Source organism: Choloepus didactylus, chromosome 6 (assembly GCF_015220235.1).
Source record: "Choloepus didactylus isolate mChoDid1 chromosome 6, mChoDid1.pri, whole genome shotgun sequence".
Classification (NCBI taxonomy): domain Eukaryota; kingdom Metazoa; phylum Chordata; class Mammalia; order Pilosa; family Megalonychidae; genus Choloepus; species Choloepus didactylus.
Window position 1 is genome coordinate 63764475 of NC_051312.1, and position 22431 is coordinate 63786905.

Genomic DNA, 22431 nt, shown 5'->3' on the forward strand with positions numbered 1-22431 from the left:
TTACCTACAACTTCTCTAAAAAATTTTTTTAATTTAATTTTCTCTTATACATGAATGATCTTTGAAAAAGCACAAGAAACTGAGTGAAAATTTTTTGCCAAAATGAAGATATTCATACTCTAAAACATTTAGATTAATATTCTACCTAGCAGTTCAAAAGAACCCACTAAAATTTAAAATATTATAGCTAACATTTCTTTGAAATATTATAAAATACAGGCTTTATGCAAAACACTAAGATACTTTTAAATGCCATAATTCTTTCACAAAATACCACCTGGTGATATTCCTGCTTCTGAGCTTCAAGTTGGTCATGTTGACGTTGTAGCTCTTCTTTTTGTTTCTGAAGCTCATCTGCCTTCTTCTTCAGTTCATTTTCTTGTAAAGAGATATGATTTTCAAATTCTCTCAGTTCTTCCTCTGTGAAGAACTGCTGCTGATCCAATGTCTACAAGAAAAATAGGAGGAAAGAATAATCTTAGAAATATAACAATATTTCTAAGCCTAAACAGTTACTTTATAGTGTTGTTCAATTTCTCCATTTCCTTATGATTCAGCTTTAAAATTATATGATTAGCAAACTGAAAGAGAATTTATAATATACCTTTGGGGTAAGAAATAAGGGGACATAAGAAACTATATATTTATGATGAGCAAAAAAGAAAAACAGGAATGAAAACTCAGAGACTACCGAAATTGGTTACCTACAGGGCAAGGGTGAGAATTGTGTGGAAAGGACAGAGACTATAGGAAAAGAAATGACACTTCTGAATACACCTTTTTATATAGATCTGATTTTTGGAAACATGCTAGTATTTCACATAGTCAAAAAAAGAAAATAAATAAAATCAACAAGGAAGGGAAAACCTTGAAAATTGAATACAAACAAAAGCTAATAAACAAGACTTTTATTTCAAGTGAAGAAACCACAGAAGGGCGAGAAAAAAAAACTAGCCCAAGTACCAGCAATTAGGGACTGGGCTGGGAGTATGCACACCTTACCAATAGTTCTGCCACAGGTCACTGATTTCTGGGAAACTGCTTTGTATGCATGTGCACGCCACCTGCTAGGACTCCATCTTGGGAGTATGTGATCTTGGGTCCCTGTGCCTGAATGTGCAGCTGTGGTCAGCAACCACGGCAGGAGGTGCCCAGGCCAGAGAGTCTCAAACTGTGTGGGACTGAGCATGGGGGAGGGGCCCAGACTGGCAGGTCCATTTTTATTTTATTTTATTTTATGATTTTATTTTATTTTATTATCTTATCTTATTTTAATTTAATTATTTGTTTCAGCATTTGCAGAGTCTTTCTCCAGTCTCCATCATCCTCCAGAGTTCTAAGCAAGTTGAAATTGCCCTTTTATTTAGTTGTCTTTAAGCGGAAACATTCCTGGGGCTGTCTTACACTGCCATCCAGATGATGTCGCCCTCCCTAAGTAAGCATTTTTTAAACCTTGTTTTTGAAGAATGACATTGGAAAATGTCCATGAAATATTGTTATATAAAAAATAATATTTCATGAACATACATAATCATTTATATAGTATGGAGGCATTTAAATATATATATGCATATATTAAATTAAAATGGGACAGTACATTGCTTATATACACTATACTATATATACATATGCTGTATGTACAGACTACATATTTTCAAATTAGCACAGTGCATGCATAATTGTCTACATTTAGATGGTAAAATTACAAGTGGCTTCTAGTTTGTTCTTTAAATATATCTACATTTCTAATTTTCAATAATGAGTATTTTATCCCTAGGGAAAAAAAGTTCAATTTTTAAAAGACTGCTAATTATATGCAGTGTGCTTACAAAATAATGAGATCAATTGCTACAAGCTTTCCAAGATATCAAGTTCATTATTTTATAGTCCAATTTTGTACAAAAAGCCAACACTGGTAAGACGATACATGCAAAAATAGTAATAAAAGTTAAAAGTAGAATAGAGTGATGTAGAGTTTCTTGAACCATATATCTCATTTGAAATTTGTTCCATTACCTCCCAGCTATCTGGCTCCAAGAATTCCTTTTTTTCTGTAGCTTTCAAAAACTCTTTCAGAGTCACCAATCTGTCTTTGTTAGTATCAACCTGATTAAAGAGAGATGTATATGTAATATAAAATAAATCTTTCTCATATTATTTAGACATTTGAAACTGTCTTCTAATAGATAGTAATACATAAAAATATAGCAATAAGGGCCAGCCTAAACATCCACAGAAATTGGGAAAACAAAACACTCAACATTACACTAGAACCAGAAGATAGACATATTTTTCTTCTGGATAATTAATATTTGAAAGTACAATGAGGTCTCTATATACCTGATATGCCAAACATCAAAGATAACCAAGTTTGAGTTTGCTGATCTTACTGGTTAGGTTGGTATTGTCTACCTCCCTCACCATACCATGTATATCCCTTTTGAAGCCAGGTACTTAGGAAAGAAAAATAACATTTTTGGCCAGGAATTTAAATCAAAATTCTCTCAACTTTTTTTTTTCAAAAAACAACCAACTAAACAAAAACAAAAACTGACAATCTCTCCAACTCTTCAATGGCTCTTATGTACTATGGCAAATTCAGATACAAAAGTGAGCTCTGTAGTGACCAAAGAAATATGTTTGAAACTTGAGATGTCAACAGTAAACAGAGATCTCAATTCAGCATTAACGGCTCAAATATCAGGTGAAAATCACTGAAGCAAAACAATGGGATTCAATGACCCTGCAAATGATGTCTACATCTGAGTTTTTGACTTATTGGGAAGAGGAGAATGGGGAGGGCTGCAGAGAGACACAAACATTTTAATTAGGGTGGTCGTGGAGGTTTCTCTGAAGAGGGGCCATTTGAGTATAGTCCTGAGGGAAACGAGGCCATGTAGTGATCTGGAGGAAGAGTGTTCCAGGAATAAGAAACATTAAGTGCAAAGGCCTTAAGGTATGAATAAGCTTGGTAAGGAGGAAACACCAAGAAGGTCAGTGTAGCTAGAATTAAGGGAAACTGAGTCACGGAAGATGAGGTCAGAGAGAGATGCAAGGGTGAAATCACGTTGTAATTTCTGGGACATAGGAGGGATTTTGGATTTAATTCTGAGTAAAGTGGCAAGCCTTTGAAATGTTCTGGGCAAGAGACAACAGGGCCTAATTTACGCTTTTTAAAATATCACTCTGGCTGATGTATGGAGAAGTAACTACCAAGAGATAAGCAGCAAAAGCAGAGATCTCAGTAAGGTGGCTAAGGTGAGAGGTTGGCTTGGACTTGTTTGGTAGCAGTGGAAGTGGAGAGAAGTGGTCAATTTCTGGACCTATTTGAGAAGTAGATCAAATAGGACTCATGGATTTGGTGTAGGATATGAGGAAAAGAGAATTTAATGATGACTTTGTCCTGAACAACTAGGTGAATGGTGATCCATTTGCTGAAATGAAGAAGGCTGAGGGAGGAACAGATCTGGATCTGTAGAATATGCTTATTAGATATCCAGTAGGAAATATCAAATAAGCAGACACAAGCCTGGAGCTCAGGGTAGAGAAGAGAGCATAGAAAATAATTTGAGATTCACCAGCATATAGAGCATATATATACATGAGTCTCCATAAGATCACCTAGGGAGAGAATGAAGATAGAGAAGAGAATATAACCAAGGAATGGGTCCAGGGCACTGCAACATTTAAAACTTGGGAAGAGGAGGCAAAGTCAGCAAAGAAGACCAAGGAGAAAGAGCAAGTGAGGTATGAGGACACTAAGTTATCATGGTTTCCCAGAAGCCAAGTGAAGAGAACATCTCAAAAATGAAGGAAGGATCAGCTGCCTCAACTGCTGCTAAGAGATTGGAAAGATGAGACCACTGAATTTGACAAGATTGAGGTCATCTAACAGGAGAAGTTTCAGTGGAATGGTGTGGGCTGCAGTGTGCTTGGCATAGGTTAAAGAGAGAATGGAAAGTGAGAAAGAAAAGACCAAAACTATAGACAACTCTATGGAACAGTTTTGTTATGAAGGGGAGCAGAGAAATGGGGCAGTAGCTAGAGGTTTTGTTTTGTTTTTAAGGTGGAAGATATTAGAACTTGTTTGTATCCCAATGGGAATGATTCAGAAGAGCAGGAAAAACTGATGCAGGAGGGATAATGGCATGAACAAAGTCTTTGAATAGGAGATAGATAATGGTATGTAATGCACAAGTGGAAGAAAAGGCCTTCAATAGGAATAGAAACTGTTCATCCACTGTTAATAGAAGGCAAAGTAAAATAAAAGCGTGCAGATGCAGATCAACTGGTAGACTGGGTGGTGGGAAGATGAAGTAAATCCATTGATTGCTCCTATTTCCTCAATAAAATATGCAGCAAGGGCAGAGGAGAGGGAAGAAGAAAAAAATGATGAGGAGAGGAGAGAAAGTGTGAAACTGTCAGGCTCAGAGTGGGGAACTGAATGGACCAGGGAAATATATTATTGCCAAGCAGTAAGTACTGAGGGTCTGCTAGTGATCTGTGGTCTAAGACTGAAGTGAGATCAGGTAGCACGTTTCTATGTTAATCTCCAGCCACATTCCATTGTTCTAGTATAGCAGGACACAATGAATTTAGATAATCATCATTCTATTTGCAAAGGATCTCATCTACTACCTATGTAACAAATAGCTTGCATCATTATTTGTCTGGAGACCAGAGGGAAAAAGACCAGTCAAACAAGCTGAATTGAAAAAATGGTCCATTGCTTTGAAAAGGACAGAAATAAAAATTTAAGGACTCTGGTAGTTTGGATTATTGTTCCCAATTATTGCTCCCTCCTTGTAACAGGATTATACATCCCCATCCAGAGTCAGAAGACTTGCTGAAACATTCTTAGGGAGATATATATCCCCTCCTCATTGACTTGGGGGCTTGCTATGGAGATGCTTTGGGCAATAGGATGTGAGGTTTGTCACATGTGAGCAAAAGTCAAACCCTATTCATGATTTGGTTTGGGTCTATTATGTCCCTGAACTGCCATGAGAACAACATGACCCAGATAGGGACTGCTCCTTCAGCCCAGGAATGAGAACACATGAAGGCCCAAGCCCAGGCATGGCTAAGCCAGCTCCAGCCCAGCACCGCCATGCCTCGCTGCAGGAAACCATTAAAGCTCATGTAATGTGAACAAGAAACAAATATTTTGTTGTTATAAGCCACTAAGGTATAGGTTTTGCTTTGTTTTTGTTTTTCTTACCAAAAACACAGGCTTTTTAAACATCAAATATTGGATGTCATTATTTTTCACTTCTAAAGTAATATTTTATACATGATACACAGCATCACTTTAAATATTTTTAAATATTTTATAGTTAGAAATTATTTTCTTTACCCTAAGGGAATCTATTGGATATTTTGGATCAAAAATCCAAAATTCAGTTAAATATCTTTTCTATATTTATTTGCTACTTGTGGTAAGATTTATGGCAAGAACTTGAATTATCCATAGAAATAATACATAATCTTAAACTTTTAAAACATACCTCATTCATCACATGTTCCCTCATCCTAAGCCTTTCTTCCTCCATTTCTACCATATCGTCCTCTTCATTTTTGGGGTCATACACTTTCTCCAACTAAAAAGAAAAAATTTAAATCATAAAATAAAAGAAAGCAGAAGGAAAAAGAGAGGGAGAGAGAAAGCAAAAACAATGAATACTTGATCAACTCATGTACCTCTTTAGTAAACAGGGCTTCTAACTCTTGTTCATCCAGGAATCCATCACTGTTGACATCTAGAATTTAAAAGCAACAAATGAAAAAATCGAGTTTAAAGTCTTAGAAAATAAATAATTAAAATACAACTATTTACATATGGTGTGCAAAAGTACTACTGACATGAAGCATCCTCAAAATGCTGCAGAAAAAGATTTCTTCTTTTTTTATTAGCCTCAGATCAGCACAACTGACAATTCAATATTTCCTTGTAATTCAGAATATGATTTTAGGAAAACATGTCTTAACCAATATTTTTCAAAAATATAAAGCAAAGCAATATGGTCTAAGAATTAAAGTAAAATTTAATGTTATATCATAAAGCCTGATAGATATACTACAGGTAACATAGAAACACCTTCAGTTTACAGAGAACCTTGTAATAAGTCATATAATGACTCAGCAGTAAAGGCAGGTATAAAGATACAGCTACCAACCTAAAATATTTTATACTATAGATCAGCAATAAAGAATATTTATATTACCCTACAGAAAAACTCTAAAAATTTAATATCAATAGGACTCAATAGCAGACCTTGGCAACAATCAGTTAAGAGTAAAGCAACTATAATTTTTTCAAACAGATATAAATATCAATATTTGTATCAAATCTGTTACCATGTAATTTGAAAAATGTCTTGGGGTCAAAGTCATTAGGATCCAATCCATCAGTCTCTTCCCATACCTCTTTTAGTTGATCTTTGCTTCCCTGTGAATCAATTTTGAAAAATTGCTCAAAACAAAACATAATCTATATTTATGGTCTCAAAACAAAATATAAGTTTAAGGAACTTTATAGAATCAAATCAATATTTAAATAGTAATAATTTATGATAAAATTCTGCTATCTGGTACAAAGAAGTGTCTTCATTTGAATATGGTTTCATAAAGTCACAATCCTTACTGGATGATTAACTTTGGGATGATTTTCATGCTTTTTCTTCATTTCTTCAAATTTAGATTCTTCTTCTTTTCTCTTTTCTTCAGTCAGTGTTTTTAAATATTCTCTCCTTTCATGTTCCTTCATCATTTCATATTTTTTAAATTCTTCATGTCGAGTCTTGTCATAGTGTTCCAGATCACTTGTAGCCTATAATGCAATAATGCATATAAATTAAATAAAAAGATGTGTTTGAAAAATATGTAAAGTTATTCTTAAATATAACATACTCTCTAACAGAAGCTAGTGCAGAGGAGCAAAACTTCCTGGACTCTTCTTTTTTAATTCTACCATTTTATTTCAGTCACTATAATTCTTAGGGATGTAGGCATTCAAAGAGACTAAAAGTTCAAATCTATCTTCAATTTGAGCAAGTAATACATAAAGTAATAAGATAAGCAAGTAAGCAAGCAACATATAAACTGATCTTAAAAAGAAAGGAGACTGTATTAAAGCTGTACAGTAAAGAACACTAGGATGGTTTCTAACCATTTAACTAAATCTAGTAACTGCATGGCAACCCCAGACAGTACAATACAAGAGGTCTACAAACTCTTATCTAAAATCCTTGAAGGCAGGTACGTTTCAGAATTTTCTAGATTTTCAGAAGGTAATGTGGCACATATTCCATATTATGGAATATACTCCATATTATATATATAATACATATAATATAATATATATTCTATTCCATTATATATGAAATGTATATATATATTCCATATTATGGAACATCCCTGTAGAGTCTGTAATCAAAAAGATTACAGAATACATATTCCTTTAGTAAAATAAAATTTATGAATATTCACACTAAGTGGGTTAAATAAAAACTATAAATAATCTCACTGTAATTGGTTAGTTCAGGCCAGGTTTCAGTTTTTAGAGGTTTTTGGATTTTGGATTTGTGGATAAGGGATTGTAGACACTTTTGTCCACAGTATCTTTATTAATAAGGGGTAAGCCACCTCCCTTTAAAGATACCGTAGAGAGTATATAAAACTTATGCTACTACATCATTGAGTTTACTTGACAAATTACAAGATGTCAAAGGCATGATAAAGGCAACATTTTTGGAATTATTCTCACCGCTTTGATTAACATATCTAAATCTGTGGATTCAAACGTGTCAGGATTCAGGTGGTTTAGGTGATCAAATTGTTTGAGAAGAGCTTGGTGGTCTATACCTGTATCTGAAAGAAAATGAGAAAACTGTAAATGATCAGTTACTAGGGCCAGAAACATTTATATAAATGATACATTAGAATAAGCATTCATATTTATTTCTATAGGATTTTATGAGAAATTTTGAAATTTTACATTAAGGTTTAGTATTTTCTTTTAGAATATTGCACATACTATTATTCTAGGCAATGGTAATATCCTTGAATCTAGAATGGAATACAATTTAATATGTATATTTTAATGTTATTTCTAGAAAGACTAGTTAACTAGCAACAAAAACTACCAAATTCCCACTTTTAATTAGATATACACTAATATAGAACCCTCATTAAAGGGCTAAGTAAAATTTCTAAAAATAATTGCTCTAAAATTTATCTGAAGGAATTCTTTGCTTGATGCTCCAGTAAGTTCTTTATGGCACAATAAAAATTTAACTCTGGTAAATTTATTTGAATTACGGCATATTTCTAAAGAAACATCAGTTTTTTTTCTTTGTAAAAAGGTTTTTGAAAATTTCAGTTTATTGTAGTTGGATAGGTGAAGCAATTCTGGGCTATTCCAATTGTGTTATAAAATCGAACCAAATGATTACATGTGCTGATGTTGTTAGAAGTCAGGGTTCTCACTAAAAGAAAGAATATACAAATATGGAATTGTGTAGGCAAAAAAGAACCCTGTATCGGAGATGGATACAGGAATTAGAACTGTGTGAACTTGTGATTTCTAAGATATGCATATGTATGTTTATATGCATGTATGTTGCACATGTATATACATGTGTATAAAGATGCATTTATTTCCTAGCTCTGTCCAATGAAAGTGCCAAGAAGTAATAGCCATGAGTACAATCAGTACCAGCTCTTGGCCTGTCATATCATTCCTCACTAACAAGAACTGGGGCTTATCAGAGAAATGGCTGATTCCAGGGCTGGGGCAGGGTAGGTAAAAGATGAGCCTGGAACATCTACTAAAGTTAACTTGACAAAACTTTCACTGAAGTCTTAATATGGTATGGTACTGTGCTAAGAATTTTACTTATGAAGAAAAGATTTATTATATGAACTAGCCCTAAAGAATATGAACAGACAGTAAAATATATGAAAGTACACTTAATCTACACATTAAAATGGCACTACTATGATACCAAAGAGAACTGCAAAACTCCTAAAGTTTGATGATATATACCACTGGCAAGGCTGTGAGGAATTATTGCTGATGGGAATGTGTATTAATGCAATGTCTATGGAGGCAAATCTGGCAATATACATTACAAATGTATATACCTTTTGATTTAGCAATTTCACTGTGGGAAACTTATCCTACAGATAATCTTACATGGATACATAGCAATATACGTACAAGATTGTTCACTAGAAACAACCCAAATGTCCATCAACAGGGGCCTGGTTAAATAAATTATGGTATATCCATATAATGGAATTCTATGCAGCTGTAAAAAGAAAAAAAAATGAAGATAGTCTCTATGTACTAACATGGAAAGATTTCCAAAATCTATTGTTAAAGGAAAAACACAAGACACAAAATATGTATTATATTCTACCTTTTGTATAAAAATAAAGGAAAAATAAGAACATATTTGTATACGCAGATATAAGAATAAAGGAATTTCAGCAGGATGGTTTTAGGGGAAAGTAGGAGCAGACAGGGTACAAAAATATCCAAGAGATTTTTGCTATATATCTTTTTATACTTTCTAGTTTTTAAACCATCTGAATGTATCGACTATTTTTAAAATTACCCCCCCCCAAAAAAAAAAATAAGACCCTGTAAACCCTTCTTCAAGTTATCAGAAATTTCACTTAATAAGTTCTAAATCAATGAGAAAAATATTAGTAGGCTTTCTAAGTCACATCACACTGCTTTCTTTAGATAATGAAATTCAGCACCTAGTTTGGAATAAAGAAAATACTGCCATGATTGAGGGGATGGAGACTGTCTAAGGGGAAAGAAATCTACAGACTCCTTACGCCTAGTTTCATGGATGGAATCATCTTGGGTGTCTGACTACTTCAAGTTGTATAGCATGAGCTCAATTTACCTCCAATTGGGATCCTTAATTTAAGGATAATGTGTATTTTGGCACTTGTTCTCCAAGTTTATTCACCAGCAGAGAGTTTATGCTCTACACCAACATTATTACTCCAAATATGACCCATTGACCAGAATTGCTGGTCTAAAATGTAGGTTACTGATCCCCAGAAACAGAATATCTGGAGGCGAGATGCAGATTCTGTATTTTTAACAAGCTCCCCAGGTGATACTTACACAATTTACTAAGGTTTAAGAACTACTAGTCCACCAAGAGTAAATGTTCAAGTGTATATTAATGACAACAACCTACCAAGATAACCAACCTATGGGGGCATGACACAAGGACACAGGAGCCAGCTTGAAGGGTCCTCCCACTGACCAAATGTGGCCCGTTGATTTTGATTCATAATTGGGAAGGCTAATCAAGGATAATAAAGGAATTCATTTATACTGTCATCTAGGTCTTTTATTATTTTAAATCTTTGATACATTTGCAGTTTATCCTGATGCATGATATGAAATTTGGATCTAAATGTACTTCTTTCCAAATGGCCAGTCAGTTGTACCAATACCATTTATTTAAAAACCCATCTTTACCCCTTAATATGAGATACTACCTTTATTTTAAACAAAATTCCATATGCATTTAACTCTACTTCTAGACTTTCCATTCTGTTCCTCTGGTCTACCTATTTATATGCCAACACCACACAGTTTTAATGAATGAGACTTAATGATATATTAATATCCAATATATATCTAGTCCTTCTTCATTGCTCTTCTTTTTCAGAAGTATTTGGCTTTTCTTGCTTATTTTTTTCATATGAACTTTAAAATTAGATTGCCTAAATAAAAGGAAAAAATTATATATTTTCATTTAGATACTGTTAAATTTTAAATTAATCTGGGAGAAATGACATGTTTATGATGTTTTGTCTTTCTTTCAAAAAGATTTTATATCTTCCCATTTGTTCAAGTCTACTTTTGTGTCCTTCAGGATTATTTTAAATGTTTTGCCTGTAAGTCTTGCAATTTCTTAATAGGTTTATTCTGGGTATTTTTACTTTGTTGCAATTGTAAATGGAGTCTTTCCTTCAATTATTTCTTCTAACTGGCTGTTGTTTGTACAAATGAAAGTTACTAATTTCTGTATCAAGTTTATTTTGTTGGATTTTCTTACTGTGTGTAATAAGTTTCCCAGTTTATTTTTGGGGGGATCTCCAAGTACACAATCATATCATCTGCAAATAGCGATGGTTTTATCACCTCCTGTCCAATTTATTTACCTCCAATTTTTTTCATTTATATAATTGTTTGGGTTACTGCTTCCAATACAATGATAATTAGTAGTGGTGACAGCAGGTGAAAGATAGTCTTGAATCTTTGTCTTGTTCCTGACTTTAATCAGAATATATACTTGTGTTTTCCCACTAAGTATGATAAAGCTGAGTTGGATACATTTGATCATGTTATAGAAGTATCTATTGTTTACTATTTTATTACTTTCTAAAAATCAAGAATAGGTGTTACATTTTGTCAAATGCCTTTTCTGTATATATAGAGATCATATGAATTATGATATAATTTTCATTAAGATATCCCTGAAATTTAAAAACTGTGCTTCATAGCTATTTAATTTTCTCATAGTTTAAAATATAAAAAAGTGTGAATTTCATTTATTTATTCCAGTTTATCATTTGTCCTCTGACTTTGCTGATGATTTTCTGTTGCCATGCTAAAGATTTTTCCTCCTTAGGTCTATTCATATGATGATTTATAGTATCACCTCTCCTAATATTAAATTGACCTTGCATTCCTAAAAATAATCTACATGCTATGATATAGCATTCTTTTGACATACAATAATTGGTTTTGACAACAATACATAATAGGAATATGGGAGGTTTCCTTCTTTTTCTATGTTCTGGAATAGTTTAAAGAGCATTGACAACCTGCTCTTTAATAGCTGACAGAAATTGGGTCTAGCGTCTTTTGGGGGGGTTAGCTCACTGACAAATTTTCTATTTCATCTATGAAAAGTGCTCTAATTAAAAATTTTTCTCTCTGCTTTCTTTTGGCTTATTTTGATGTTTTACTTTTTGTAAGTCAATTCCTTCATTTTCATTCTTCTTTTTTAATTACTATAACTATTAAAGCTAATCATCTTGATTTTTGAATGATGTGTATGTATTTACCTATTCCATAAATTAAATTTAAAAAACTTAAAAATTATAAAAAGCCAAATCAATGCTAATATTAAAATTTGGCTAGATGAACATGGCATATGCTAATGTAATTATGGCTTAGCACTAATAAAATGTAAATTGACCTCAACAACCAATTGTTGAATTTTTTCCGACCTTTTCTTTAACACTTACCTTGAAGGGAATCCAGTTTAGCTTTAATTAGCATTCTTAACCTTGACACTTCTTGCCTTTTCAGTTCATCAAGTTTGGTCCTCACATGGTGACTTACTAAATCCAGCTCTCTGCTTAGCCTCCCACTCTGTTAACAAAATTAATAATTTACTTCTATTTTTTATTCCATTTTTAGGCCAGGCATATACTAAAAATATGGTTAAAATAAATTAGTGATAAAAAATTTTTACTAATTTAGATAAACTTGATATCACAAAAAGCATTGATTTCAAAGAGATTCAATTTACAATTCTAAAATCAAGATCTCAAAAACTATATAATTTAGTTCAACAAGAAGATATGGAAACAAGATGTGGAAAATAGAAAGTTAACTTCAGAAAGTTAAACAAAGAATTACAATATGACCCAGCAATCCCACCTCTAGGTATATACCCAAAATAATTGAAAGCAGGAACTCAAACAGATATTTGCACACCAATGTTCATAGCAGCATTATTCACAATAACCAAAAGATGGAAGCCTTCCAACCAAGTGTCCATTAACCAATGAATTGATAAACAAAATGTAGTATATACACACGATGGAATATTATTTAGCCATAAAAGGGAATGACATTCTGATCATGCAACAACATGGATGAACCTTGAAGACGTCATATTGCAGGAAATAAGCCAGACATAAACAGACTAATAGTGTATGATCTTACTTATATGAAACAATTAGAATATGCAAATTTATAAAGTCAGAAACTAGAATACAGTTACCATGGGTCAGTATGGGAGTGGGGAATGGGGCGTTAATGCTTAATTGATATGAAGTGTCTGTTTGGGGTGATAAAAATGCTTTGGTAATGGATGGTGGCAGTGGTAACACACCATTGTAAATGTAATTAATACCAGTGATTATACAATTGAAAGTGGATAAAATGGGAAATTTTAGGTTGTATATATTACCAGAATAAAATAATTTAAAAATACTCATAGAATTGTACAACACAGAGTAAACCCTAATGTAACCTGTGAATTTTAGTTAATAGTGTAATTATAATAATATTGTTTCATCAGTTGTTACAAAGTTACCATAGAAATGCAAAATGTTAATAATAGGGAAAACTGTGAGTAAGGGGGAAGTATAACCTGTACTATGTGCAGGCTTTTTCTGCATGCTTTATTCTGCATGATTGTCTACAACTGCTCTAGTAATAATTTTTAAAATATATAATTTAGAAAAGCATAATTAAAGGACAAAGGAGAAATTCAAAAAGTAACGAATTATAAAATAGTGCAGCCACTTTGAAAAGCAGTTTGGCAATTCCTCAAAAAGTTAAATGTAGAGTTATCATGTGATCAGCAATTCTACTCCTAGAAAATTGAAAACATACATTCACACAAAAACTTGTGCATGACACTGCAGCATTATTTATAACAGCCAAAGGTGGGAATAACCCAAATGCCCATTAACTGATGACTGGATAAACAAAATATGGTATATTCACACAAAGGATTACCTATTCATTCATTTGAAGAAGTACTGATAAATGCTACAACATAGATAAAACTTGGAAACATTATGCTAAGGAAAAGAAGCCACACATTGTACCATTTCATTTTTATGAAATGTCCATTATAGGAAATCATTGAGAGAGAAGTGTATCAGTGGTTGCCAGGGGCTGCAGAAAGCAGGGAAGTGGGGAGTGACTGCTTAATGAGTGCAGGATTTCTTTTAGAGTGAAGGAAATATTCTGAAATTAAATGGTGGTTATGGCTGCACAACTCTGAATATACTAAAAACCACTGAATTGTGTACTTTAATGGGGTGGATTTTATGGAAAGTGAATTATATCTCAAAATATCTAAAAAGTTATTTTTAAAAAACTAACCTAGCCTCTTTAAGCATTAGCATTTCATAAGCAAATAGTTTTTCAAAATTCATCTTTTTAGTTTGTCTCCTTTGATGACTTTTTTCATATATGTGTGATTGGATATGTGTTCCAAACTTTAAAAAACAAAATAGCTAGTGGTTTACTTTCTCTTGTTTATAAATGCATTTGCACTCACAACTACAAGCCTGAACAAGCAATCAAGCAGACAAATCTTTTAAGGAATGAGTCAACGGGGCTTGCTGAGGAAAATAAGGAATGGCACCCCACAAGGAAGACCAAAGGAGACTGGTCAGAGAGATAAGAGGAGAATTAGGAGAATAAACAGGTGTAGAAGCAAAAAGAACGGTATATTGCAGGGAGAGAATGGTCACTATTATCAGATAAAACATAGTTCTCGAAGTTTGGCCCTAATTGAGATGAGAATCTCCTTTGACTATTTGTGATGATTCTATTGATTTGGGTTTTATTGTCTATTTTTACACATTTCTTTTTCATTAAATAACTAAACTTACTTTATTTCCCTCTATAGGGAATAGAAACTGACTGAAATGAAGACAGTTATAAAAATATTCTCTTCCCCACACCTGGAAGCAGTCTCTTTTCCCTGATTAGCTCTACCTAGTACCTCCCATTATCCACATTTTCTGTTACCCCAAATAATGCTCTGTCCTAATTTCAGCTGGATAAGAAACATTGAAACCTAGGAAATTAGTTCCACTGGTGGTCAAGTTAACTCTTTAGAGGAAGGAACAACAAGATTATCCCCAAAGACAATTCAGGGGAATTCCTGGCAATAATTGCTACCTTTATCCCAGAACAATTCATAGCCTTCAATAGACACCACTACTTGATACAAATCAGTCCTTCAAAGAGGCCCAGACCAGGGACAGAGATAAAATTAAGAAGGACGCTTGACCCAGAAAGATTCCTTCAAACACAGTTCTCTAACTTTGATTCCTAGAAAACTTTCTTTTTCAAGAAAGTTGAAAACACACAAACAAGAACAGCACAAACAAATAAAGCTATCTTGGAGGTGTGATAGTCAATTTCATGTGTCAACCTGGCTAAGTTTTAATGTCCACTGGTTTTGTCAAGCAAGCATTGGCCTGATTGTTACTGTGAGGGAATTTTATCAGTGGATTTGTATCTATAGGCAGTTGACTGCAGCCAGGGTTGATTGCATCTACAATCAACAAAGGAGATTGATCGCCCTCAGCAATGTGGTGAGTCTCCTCATCCAATCACTTGGAGGTCTTAAAAGCCAGAATTGAGAGTTTCAGAAGTCAGGAAGAAGAATTTCTGCCTGTATTTCTGTCTCTTCAGTCAACCAGCTGCCTCTGGGGAATTCAACTTCACCTTTATTGGAGTTTCCAGCTTGCGACCTGCCCTGTGGAATTTGGACTTGGCAGTCCCCACAGTGGCGTGAGATAATTCCTATACATATCCTGTCAGTTCTGTTTCTCTGGCGAACCCTGACTAATAAATACCATTGAAAATTTGTTTTTATTTACTGACTCTAAAACAACTAAATAGATTCATTTCCCATCAAAGAAAGGTTTTAAACGAGCCTCTAGTGTTAGATCTTTACAACTCCCTTTCTTTATTCTGAGTACTAAGGTGATGTCTAGGGTAAGGATTATGTCCAATAGGGTTGTTAGGATAGAGGCAAGTGGTTAAACCTTCCCTATTGACATGAGACATGGCCCATTACCTCTTCTGATTAAAACACCAGAAGCTAACCTATTCTAAACCTTTGAATAATTTCCTGCCCTCCTCAGATCAGGACACAAGCACCTTAACCTGATATACAAGGCCCTCTTGTCATCTAGCTCATTACTATCTTTTTAACTTCGTCTCTGGCCACTCATGGACTCAATTTCCCATTCTAGGTTCCAGCAACAGCGCTACTTCTTGTTTCCGATCTCACTCTTGTCTCTATATCCTGGCACCGTTGCCTAAGATGCCTCCTAGTCCCTCTCCTTTTCTTAATTATACCTTTAAGCACTGGCATAATCTCCACCAGGAAGAATGACCTCCCACCTTCCCCACTGCTTCATACTGGATCCTGTGTCCTTCTTGATCTCCATAATATTTTATACACTCATCATGTATTCATCCTAATAATCTATTTCTGGATATGATTCTCCCTTCAGAGTTACTTTAGAGCTAGGAATGAATCTCATCTTTGTATCCCCAATACTTAGCTCAGTCTCCGACATGCTCCAATGTTTGCTGAATAATTATTTACACTTACCTTTATTTCCTCTACGTCTGCTTTCTGGAGCTTTTCTCTGAAATGTTTATCTGTTTCCAGCACCTCAATCACCTGCTTGAGATACTCATCATAATAAAGTCCAGTGTCCTTCAAATTAAGAAACAAACAGTAATGCATTCTGAAATTTTCCTTACCTGCATCTAGAGAACTCAATCCTGAAAAACAATTCCTAGGAAAACAGCATTGAAGCATAACCGTTACTTATAACAGTTAAAGGTAAAAAGTTCTGAGATTCAATGAACTCAGAATTTAAAATTCAAAACTCACATGAAGAGTTTTGTATCAGAACCAATATAAATGTTTTACTGTTACATGAAGGTAGAATTTCTTTATGGCTTAGACAATGAAGACTTACAATATTTTCTTCCCTATTGTCACCCGTCTTTCCTCATTGCTGTCTGTCTCTCCCTTGACTATAACACAGTGTTTTCTTGGTTAGCTCTACACTGGATATGTATAATAATTAATTCTTCTATGCACTATATAACATACTAACTACATGAAATAAACATTGTTTAATATCAAACATAGGCTTATTCACACTCTTTCCACTACTAATTTCAGAGACAGTTCCCAAATGTCCAATGCTCTAAGTAATAAATATTAGCAGTATTTTCACTATAATTTATCCCACAGGTTTATACTTATCATTTCACTTACTGGTGGTTCTATCTTTGCACTTTCCACAGGTTCATTATTTTTTACTTTTGTCTTGTCTATGTCTATAGGCACAGCTTCGAAAGCAGTAAACAGACACGCAACCAAAAGGAAACAATATTGTAACAGGATAGTCCTCCAAGACATCTGAAAAAAAGGAATAATTACAGCAAAATCCTGAAAAGATATTTTAAAACTATGTATATACACATATATATGCATCCTCAATGCCACATTAATAATATATTCTATCTCAAGAAGTTCAATACAACAAAAGAACTCTCGGAAAAGGGTAAAAATAGATCCTTACTTATGAAAATAATGCCTAAAATAGATAATGAAAGAAAATCAGGGATATATGTTTTTCAGCCAAAATTAAAAACGCAAGGAAACAAAATTTTAAAGTTTAAATTGCCTACACAGTATAACCATTAGCATGGTTAGTGGCAAAAATTTTAAATAAAGATGGTAATAAGAGACCCAAAATTTTTAAAAAGTGAATAGCCCAAGTTTAGGAAAGGAGGAAGTATGAAAAAATTAAATATTTTTTACTCTGAAATATGATAGGATCAAAATTATTTCTGAATATGATAGTTTGTTTAGTTTCAGCCTAATTTTGGAAATAAATATTCTCTATTAGACATCAATTGATTAAAAGAGACAAAAGACTACCTAAAATATTCTCTTAACCTTATTAAAAATTATTTTATCATAGCCAATAGTTAGTTGCTAAAGGTTTTTGTTCAATAAATTTTCATATAAATAGGTCAGTAAAATATGAAATAGAGTAGGATGTAATGAAATTGAAACAAAAGAGCAACAGCTGGCTGGTCTCACAACATTATTCAAATTTTGCTTATCTAAACTGCTTCCATTACATTAAGATCTTGGTAGCTCTGGAGGGTCTAATTACAAGAATTAGAATGAATAAAACTTTTATATGTACTTTATTTTTTACATATAGACTAGATTTATGTTAGGATCCAAGTCAAGAATAACAACCTGACTATCAATCTGGAATATGCATTGTTTACTTCAGAGTCTCCCAAACTTAGCTAGCCATGGACTGTTTTATTTTTAAGTAATATGTTTTGATCCACAGAACATAATCTGGAAAAGAATATGCTAGTTCATTCATTTTCATACAACCCTAGAAGATACATAGGGCAATGAATGACTCAATTTACAGATGAAGAAATTAGTACTTAAACTGATTAGCTTACAGAGTATTGTCTTGTCATTTACAAAATGACCAGAACTCATATTTCTGTGCTATTTCTAGTATACCAATTTTTAGCATCTTTGAGATATAACTGACATGCAATAAAATTCACCTATTCAAAGCCTACAAATTCCATAGTTTTGGTATATTCACAGAGTTGTTCAACCGCCACCAATATCTAATTCCAGAACTGTTTCACTGCCTGCCCCCCCCCACTAAAAAAAAAAAAAAAACCCACCCTATACACATTAGCAGTCTGTGGTGATTTGGAGCTGTAAGTACCCCAGAAAAACATGTTCTTAAATCTAATCCATCCCTGTGGGTGTGAACCCATTGTAAGTAGAACTTCTTGATGAGGTTACTTCAGTTAAGATGTGGCCCACCTCAATCAGGATGGGTCTTAATCCTATTACTGGAGTCCTTTATAAGCAGAATGAAATTCAGACAGAGGGAGAGAAAGCCATAGAGGGAGCAGCCAGAAGCTGAACATCACTGGGACCCGGAAGAGAAAGGAGAGACCAGAAGACACTGTCATGTGCCTTGCCATGTGACAAGCTAAGGAACCAAGATTGACAGCAACCAGTTCCAGAACATCACAGTCTTTGGGGAAAAAGCATCATCATGATGATGCCTTGATTTGGACTTTCTGTTAGCCTCAAAACTGTGAGCTAATAAATGCCCATGGTTTAACCTGACCCATTTCATGGTATTTGCTTGAGAAGCCTAGGAAGCTAAATACAGTCATTCCCCATTATCCCTTTCCCCCTGCTCCTGGAAACTAATCTACTCTCTGTTTTACGGATTTGCCCATTTGGAACATTTAATATAAGCAGAGTCATATGACAGGTGACCTTTGTGTCTAGCTTCTTTCACTTAGCGTAATGTTTTAAAGATTCCTCCATGTTGTAGCATGTATCAGTACTTCATTCCTTTTTATGGCTGTATAATATCCCATTGTATGGATATACCACATTTATTTATCCATTCATCAGCTGGACATTTGGATTGTTTTTACTTTTTGGCTGTCATGACTAATGTTGTTATGAACATTCACATACTAGTTGACATCTTGACATGTGTTTTCAGTTCTCTTGGGTATATATCTAAGAGAACAATTGCTGTATCATGTGGTAATTCTATGTTTAACTTTTTGAGGAACTACCAAACTGTTTTCCAAAGCAGCTGTACCATTTTATATTCCTACCAGAATATATAAGAGTTCCAATTTCTCCACATCCTCTTCAACACTTGTTATTGTCTGTCTTTCCAGCTATAGCCATCCTAGCAGTATGAAGATGTTTGTCACTGTGGCCAAAGGCTAATGTTGCTTGTATTTTTTCATGTGTTTGTTGGCTACTACAAATCTTTTCACTTAGCAAATATCCTTGAGTTAGTTGTTGCTTAAACTCTGATTGAAATTTTATGCTTTTCCAAGTCCCAACTGCCACTGAAAATAGCCTGAAAAATAACCATTAAATAGGGTAATAATTTTAAGTGTAGTAATGGCTGAAAAGGCCAATTTATGACTTCAGTGCTCAAGTTAAAAAAAAAAATTTTAATTAGAGAAGTTGTAGGTTTATGGAAAAATCATGCAGAAAATACAGTTCCCATATATCATCCTATTAGTAACACCCTGCATGGATATGATGCATTTGTTACAATTCATGAAAGAACATTTTTATAATTACACTATTAACGATAGTCCGTGGTTTATATTAGGGTTCCTGTTTGAGTTGTACAATCTTGGGTTTTTTGGTTTGTTTGTTAATATTTTTTCTACTAAAATTCATACAACCTAAAATTTCCCTCTTTTTAACCACATTCAAATATATAATTCAGTGCTGTTAATTATATTCACAATGTTGAGCTACCATCACCACCAACTACTATCATGACTTTTCCATCATCCCAATGGAAACTACAATTTAAGCACTAACTCCCAAGTCCCTACCCCTACCTTGGCCCCTGGTAAACTATACTCTAGTTTCTGACTCTACAAGTTGCTCAAGTCAATTTTGATATCTTCTACACATATTAGGGGAACTTAATTATTCTGAGTCTTCACAGTTCCTACCATGATATAAATATAATCAGAAAATGAATAATTGCTAACATTATTTGAATAGTCTTTCTATAATGTGCACTCAAAGAATCAACGGTTTTTATTGATAAACCTCAGTAACTTCATTTTATAGCTCTCATTAGAAACTGTCATGATCCATTGGATTAACGTCAACCCAGAGTTCAAAAGAATCTTTCAATAGACTCCTCCTCTATATCCTGCATCCACACCTTCTCTCCAGCGTCCCTTATGCTATAAGAAGGAATGAAGTTCCTTGAAACTTCCTTGACAACATCATGATGAGTGAAATAAGCAAGACACAGAGGAATAAATATTGTATGACTTCACTTATATGAAATACCTAAAATAAGGAAATTCATAGAGACAGAAGCAGATTACAAATTACCAGGAGCTAGGGACTGGGAGAGTAGGGGGTGGTGAGAGGGCTGGGGAGTTATTTCTTAATGGGTAGAGAGTTTGTTCAGGGTGAGGAAAAGTTTTGGTAATGGATGGTAGTGATGGTGGTCCAATTTTGTGGATGTAATTAGTGCCACTGAATTATGCACATGGAAGTGGTTAAAACGGGCAATTTTCTGTTGTATATGTACCCACAATAAAAAGTTTTTTAAAATAATAAAAAGTCACAATGAGATACCACTTCACTATTATTTTTAAATAATGGCTTTTTAAAAAATGGCTATGATTTTTTTTTTTAAGTGTTGTTGAGAATGTAGAGAAATTGGAACATGGTACAGTTTTCTGGTGGGAATATGAAATGGTACAGCTGCTATAAAAAACAATTTGGCAGTTCCTCAGAAAGTTAAACATAGATTTACCATATGACCTGGCAATTCCACTCCTAGATATATGCCCAAGAGAATTTAAAACAGGGGCTCAGACACCTGTACACTGACGTTCATAGCAGCATTATGCACAACAGCCAGAGGATGAAAACAACTCAAGTATCCATCAACAGATGAATGGATAAACAAAACGCAGTGTATCGGTGGAACTTCAGCCGAAGAAGAAGGGAGGTATATGAGGAGGGCTCTATACCATGGCTCATGCAAAGAAGACTGCCCACAATCAACCAATCGTAAAGCACCTAGCAAGCAACTGTAAATGCTGCTTGTAAGAGTGCGCCCTCTTGTAGAGGGGTGAAGAAACCTCATCATCACAGGCCTGGTACTGTGGCACTATGAATTTAGACATTGTCAGAAGTCCACTAAACTTCTGATTCACAAACTTCCCTTCGAGCTTCTGGTGTGCCAAACTGCTCAGGACTTCAAAACAGATCTGCGCATCCTGAAAGTAGCTATTGGTGCTATGGAGGAGGCAACTGAGGCTTTTTTGAAGACACCAATCTGTGTGCTAGCCACGCCAAACATGTACTAATTATGTCACAAGATAACCAGCCAGCATGCCATAAATGTAGAGAACATGCTTCAGAATCCACCCCAGGGGAAACGCTTCATTCACAAAAAAAATTTTCTCTTGTTCCCATTATTGTAATTCTGAACGTTAGATATATTTTTTTACGTGGGGTCAAAAGATACCTAAGTATATGATTGCAAATGGAAAAATAGCGGAAAGAAATCAGGTTTTGGCAGTTTTTCCATTTTGATTTGCATGTAACTTCTTAATATAAATGTTGGCACGTAAAGCATTAATGCAAGTCAAAATGTCTCAGTGAACAAGTTTCAACAGTTCAACTTTATAACAATTATAAATAAACCTGTTCAATTTTTCTGGACACAGCCAGCATTTGGGTTTTTTTAAAACATGTAAATTTTTTGTTCATAGCAATATATGGTGTTTCCAGCATTTTTATCATAAGCAGATTCCATCCATTCACCATTAGTATGTTTTTAATGTCCGTCTTTTGTGCTGTTCTTTAAAATGCAGTATATCTACACAATAGAATATTAATCAGCCATTAAAAGGAGTTCTGATACATACTACAACATGGATGAACCTTAAAGATTTCATTTTGAGTGAAATTAGACATAAAAGGACAAATATTGTATGATCTCATTATATTT

General features: G+C 34.0%; 1 protein-coding gene across 2 annotated transcripts in view; it reads right to left on the bottom strand.

Annotated features, from left to right (window-relative positions):
- The window catches only part of NUCB2 (nucleobindin 2), a 49621-nt gene that overhangs the window by 749 nt on the left and 26441 nt on the right, over window positions 1-22431 (bottom strand). For both annotated transcript variants that reach the window (XM_037840099.1, XM_037840100.1), the window contains exons 3-12: window positions 17109-17252; window positions 16428-16535; window positions 12292-12418; window positions 7766-7869; window positions 6644-6829; window positions 6358-6448; window positions 5701-5759; window positions 5508-5600; window positions 2017-2106; window positions 278-448 (exon numbers count right to left, since the gene is read on the bottom strand). In XM_037840099.1, coding sequence (XP_037696027.1) covers window positions 278-448; window positions 2017-2106; window positions 5508-5600; window positions 5701-5759; window positions 6358-6448; window positions 6644-6829; window positions 7766-7869; window positions 12292-12418; window positions 16428-16535; window positions 17109-17252 — 1173 coding nt within the window. The remainder of the gene's footprint in view (window positions 1-277; window positions 449-2016; window positions 2107-5507; window positions 5601-5700; window positions 5760-6357; window positions 6449-6643; window positions 6830-7765; window positions 7870-12291; window positions 12419-16427; window positions 16536-17108; window positions 17253-22431) is intronic.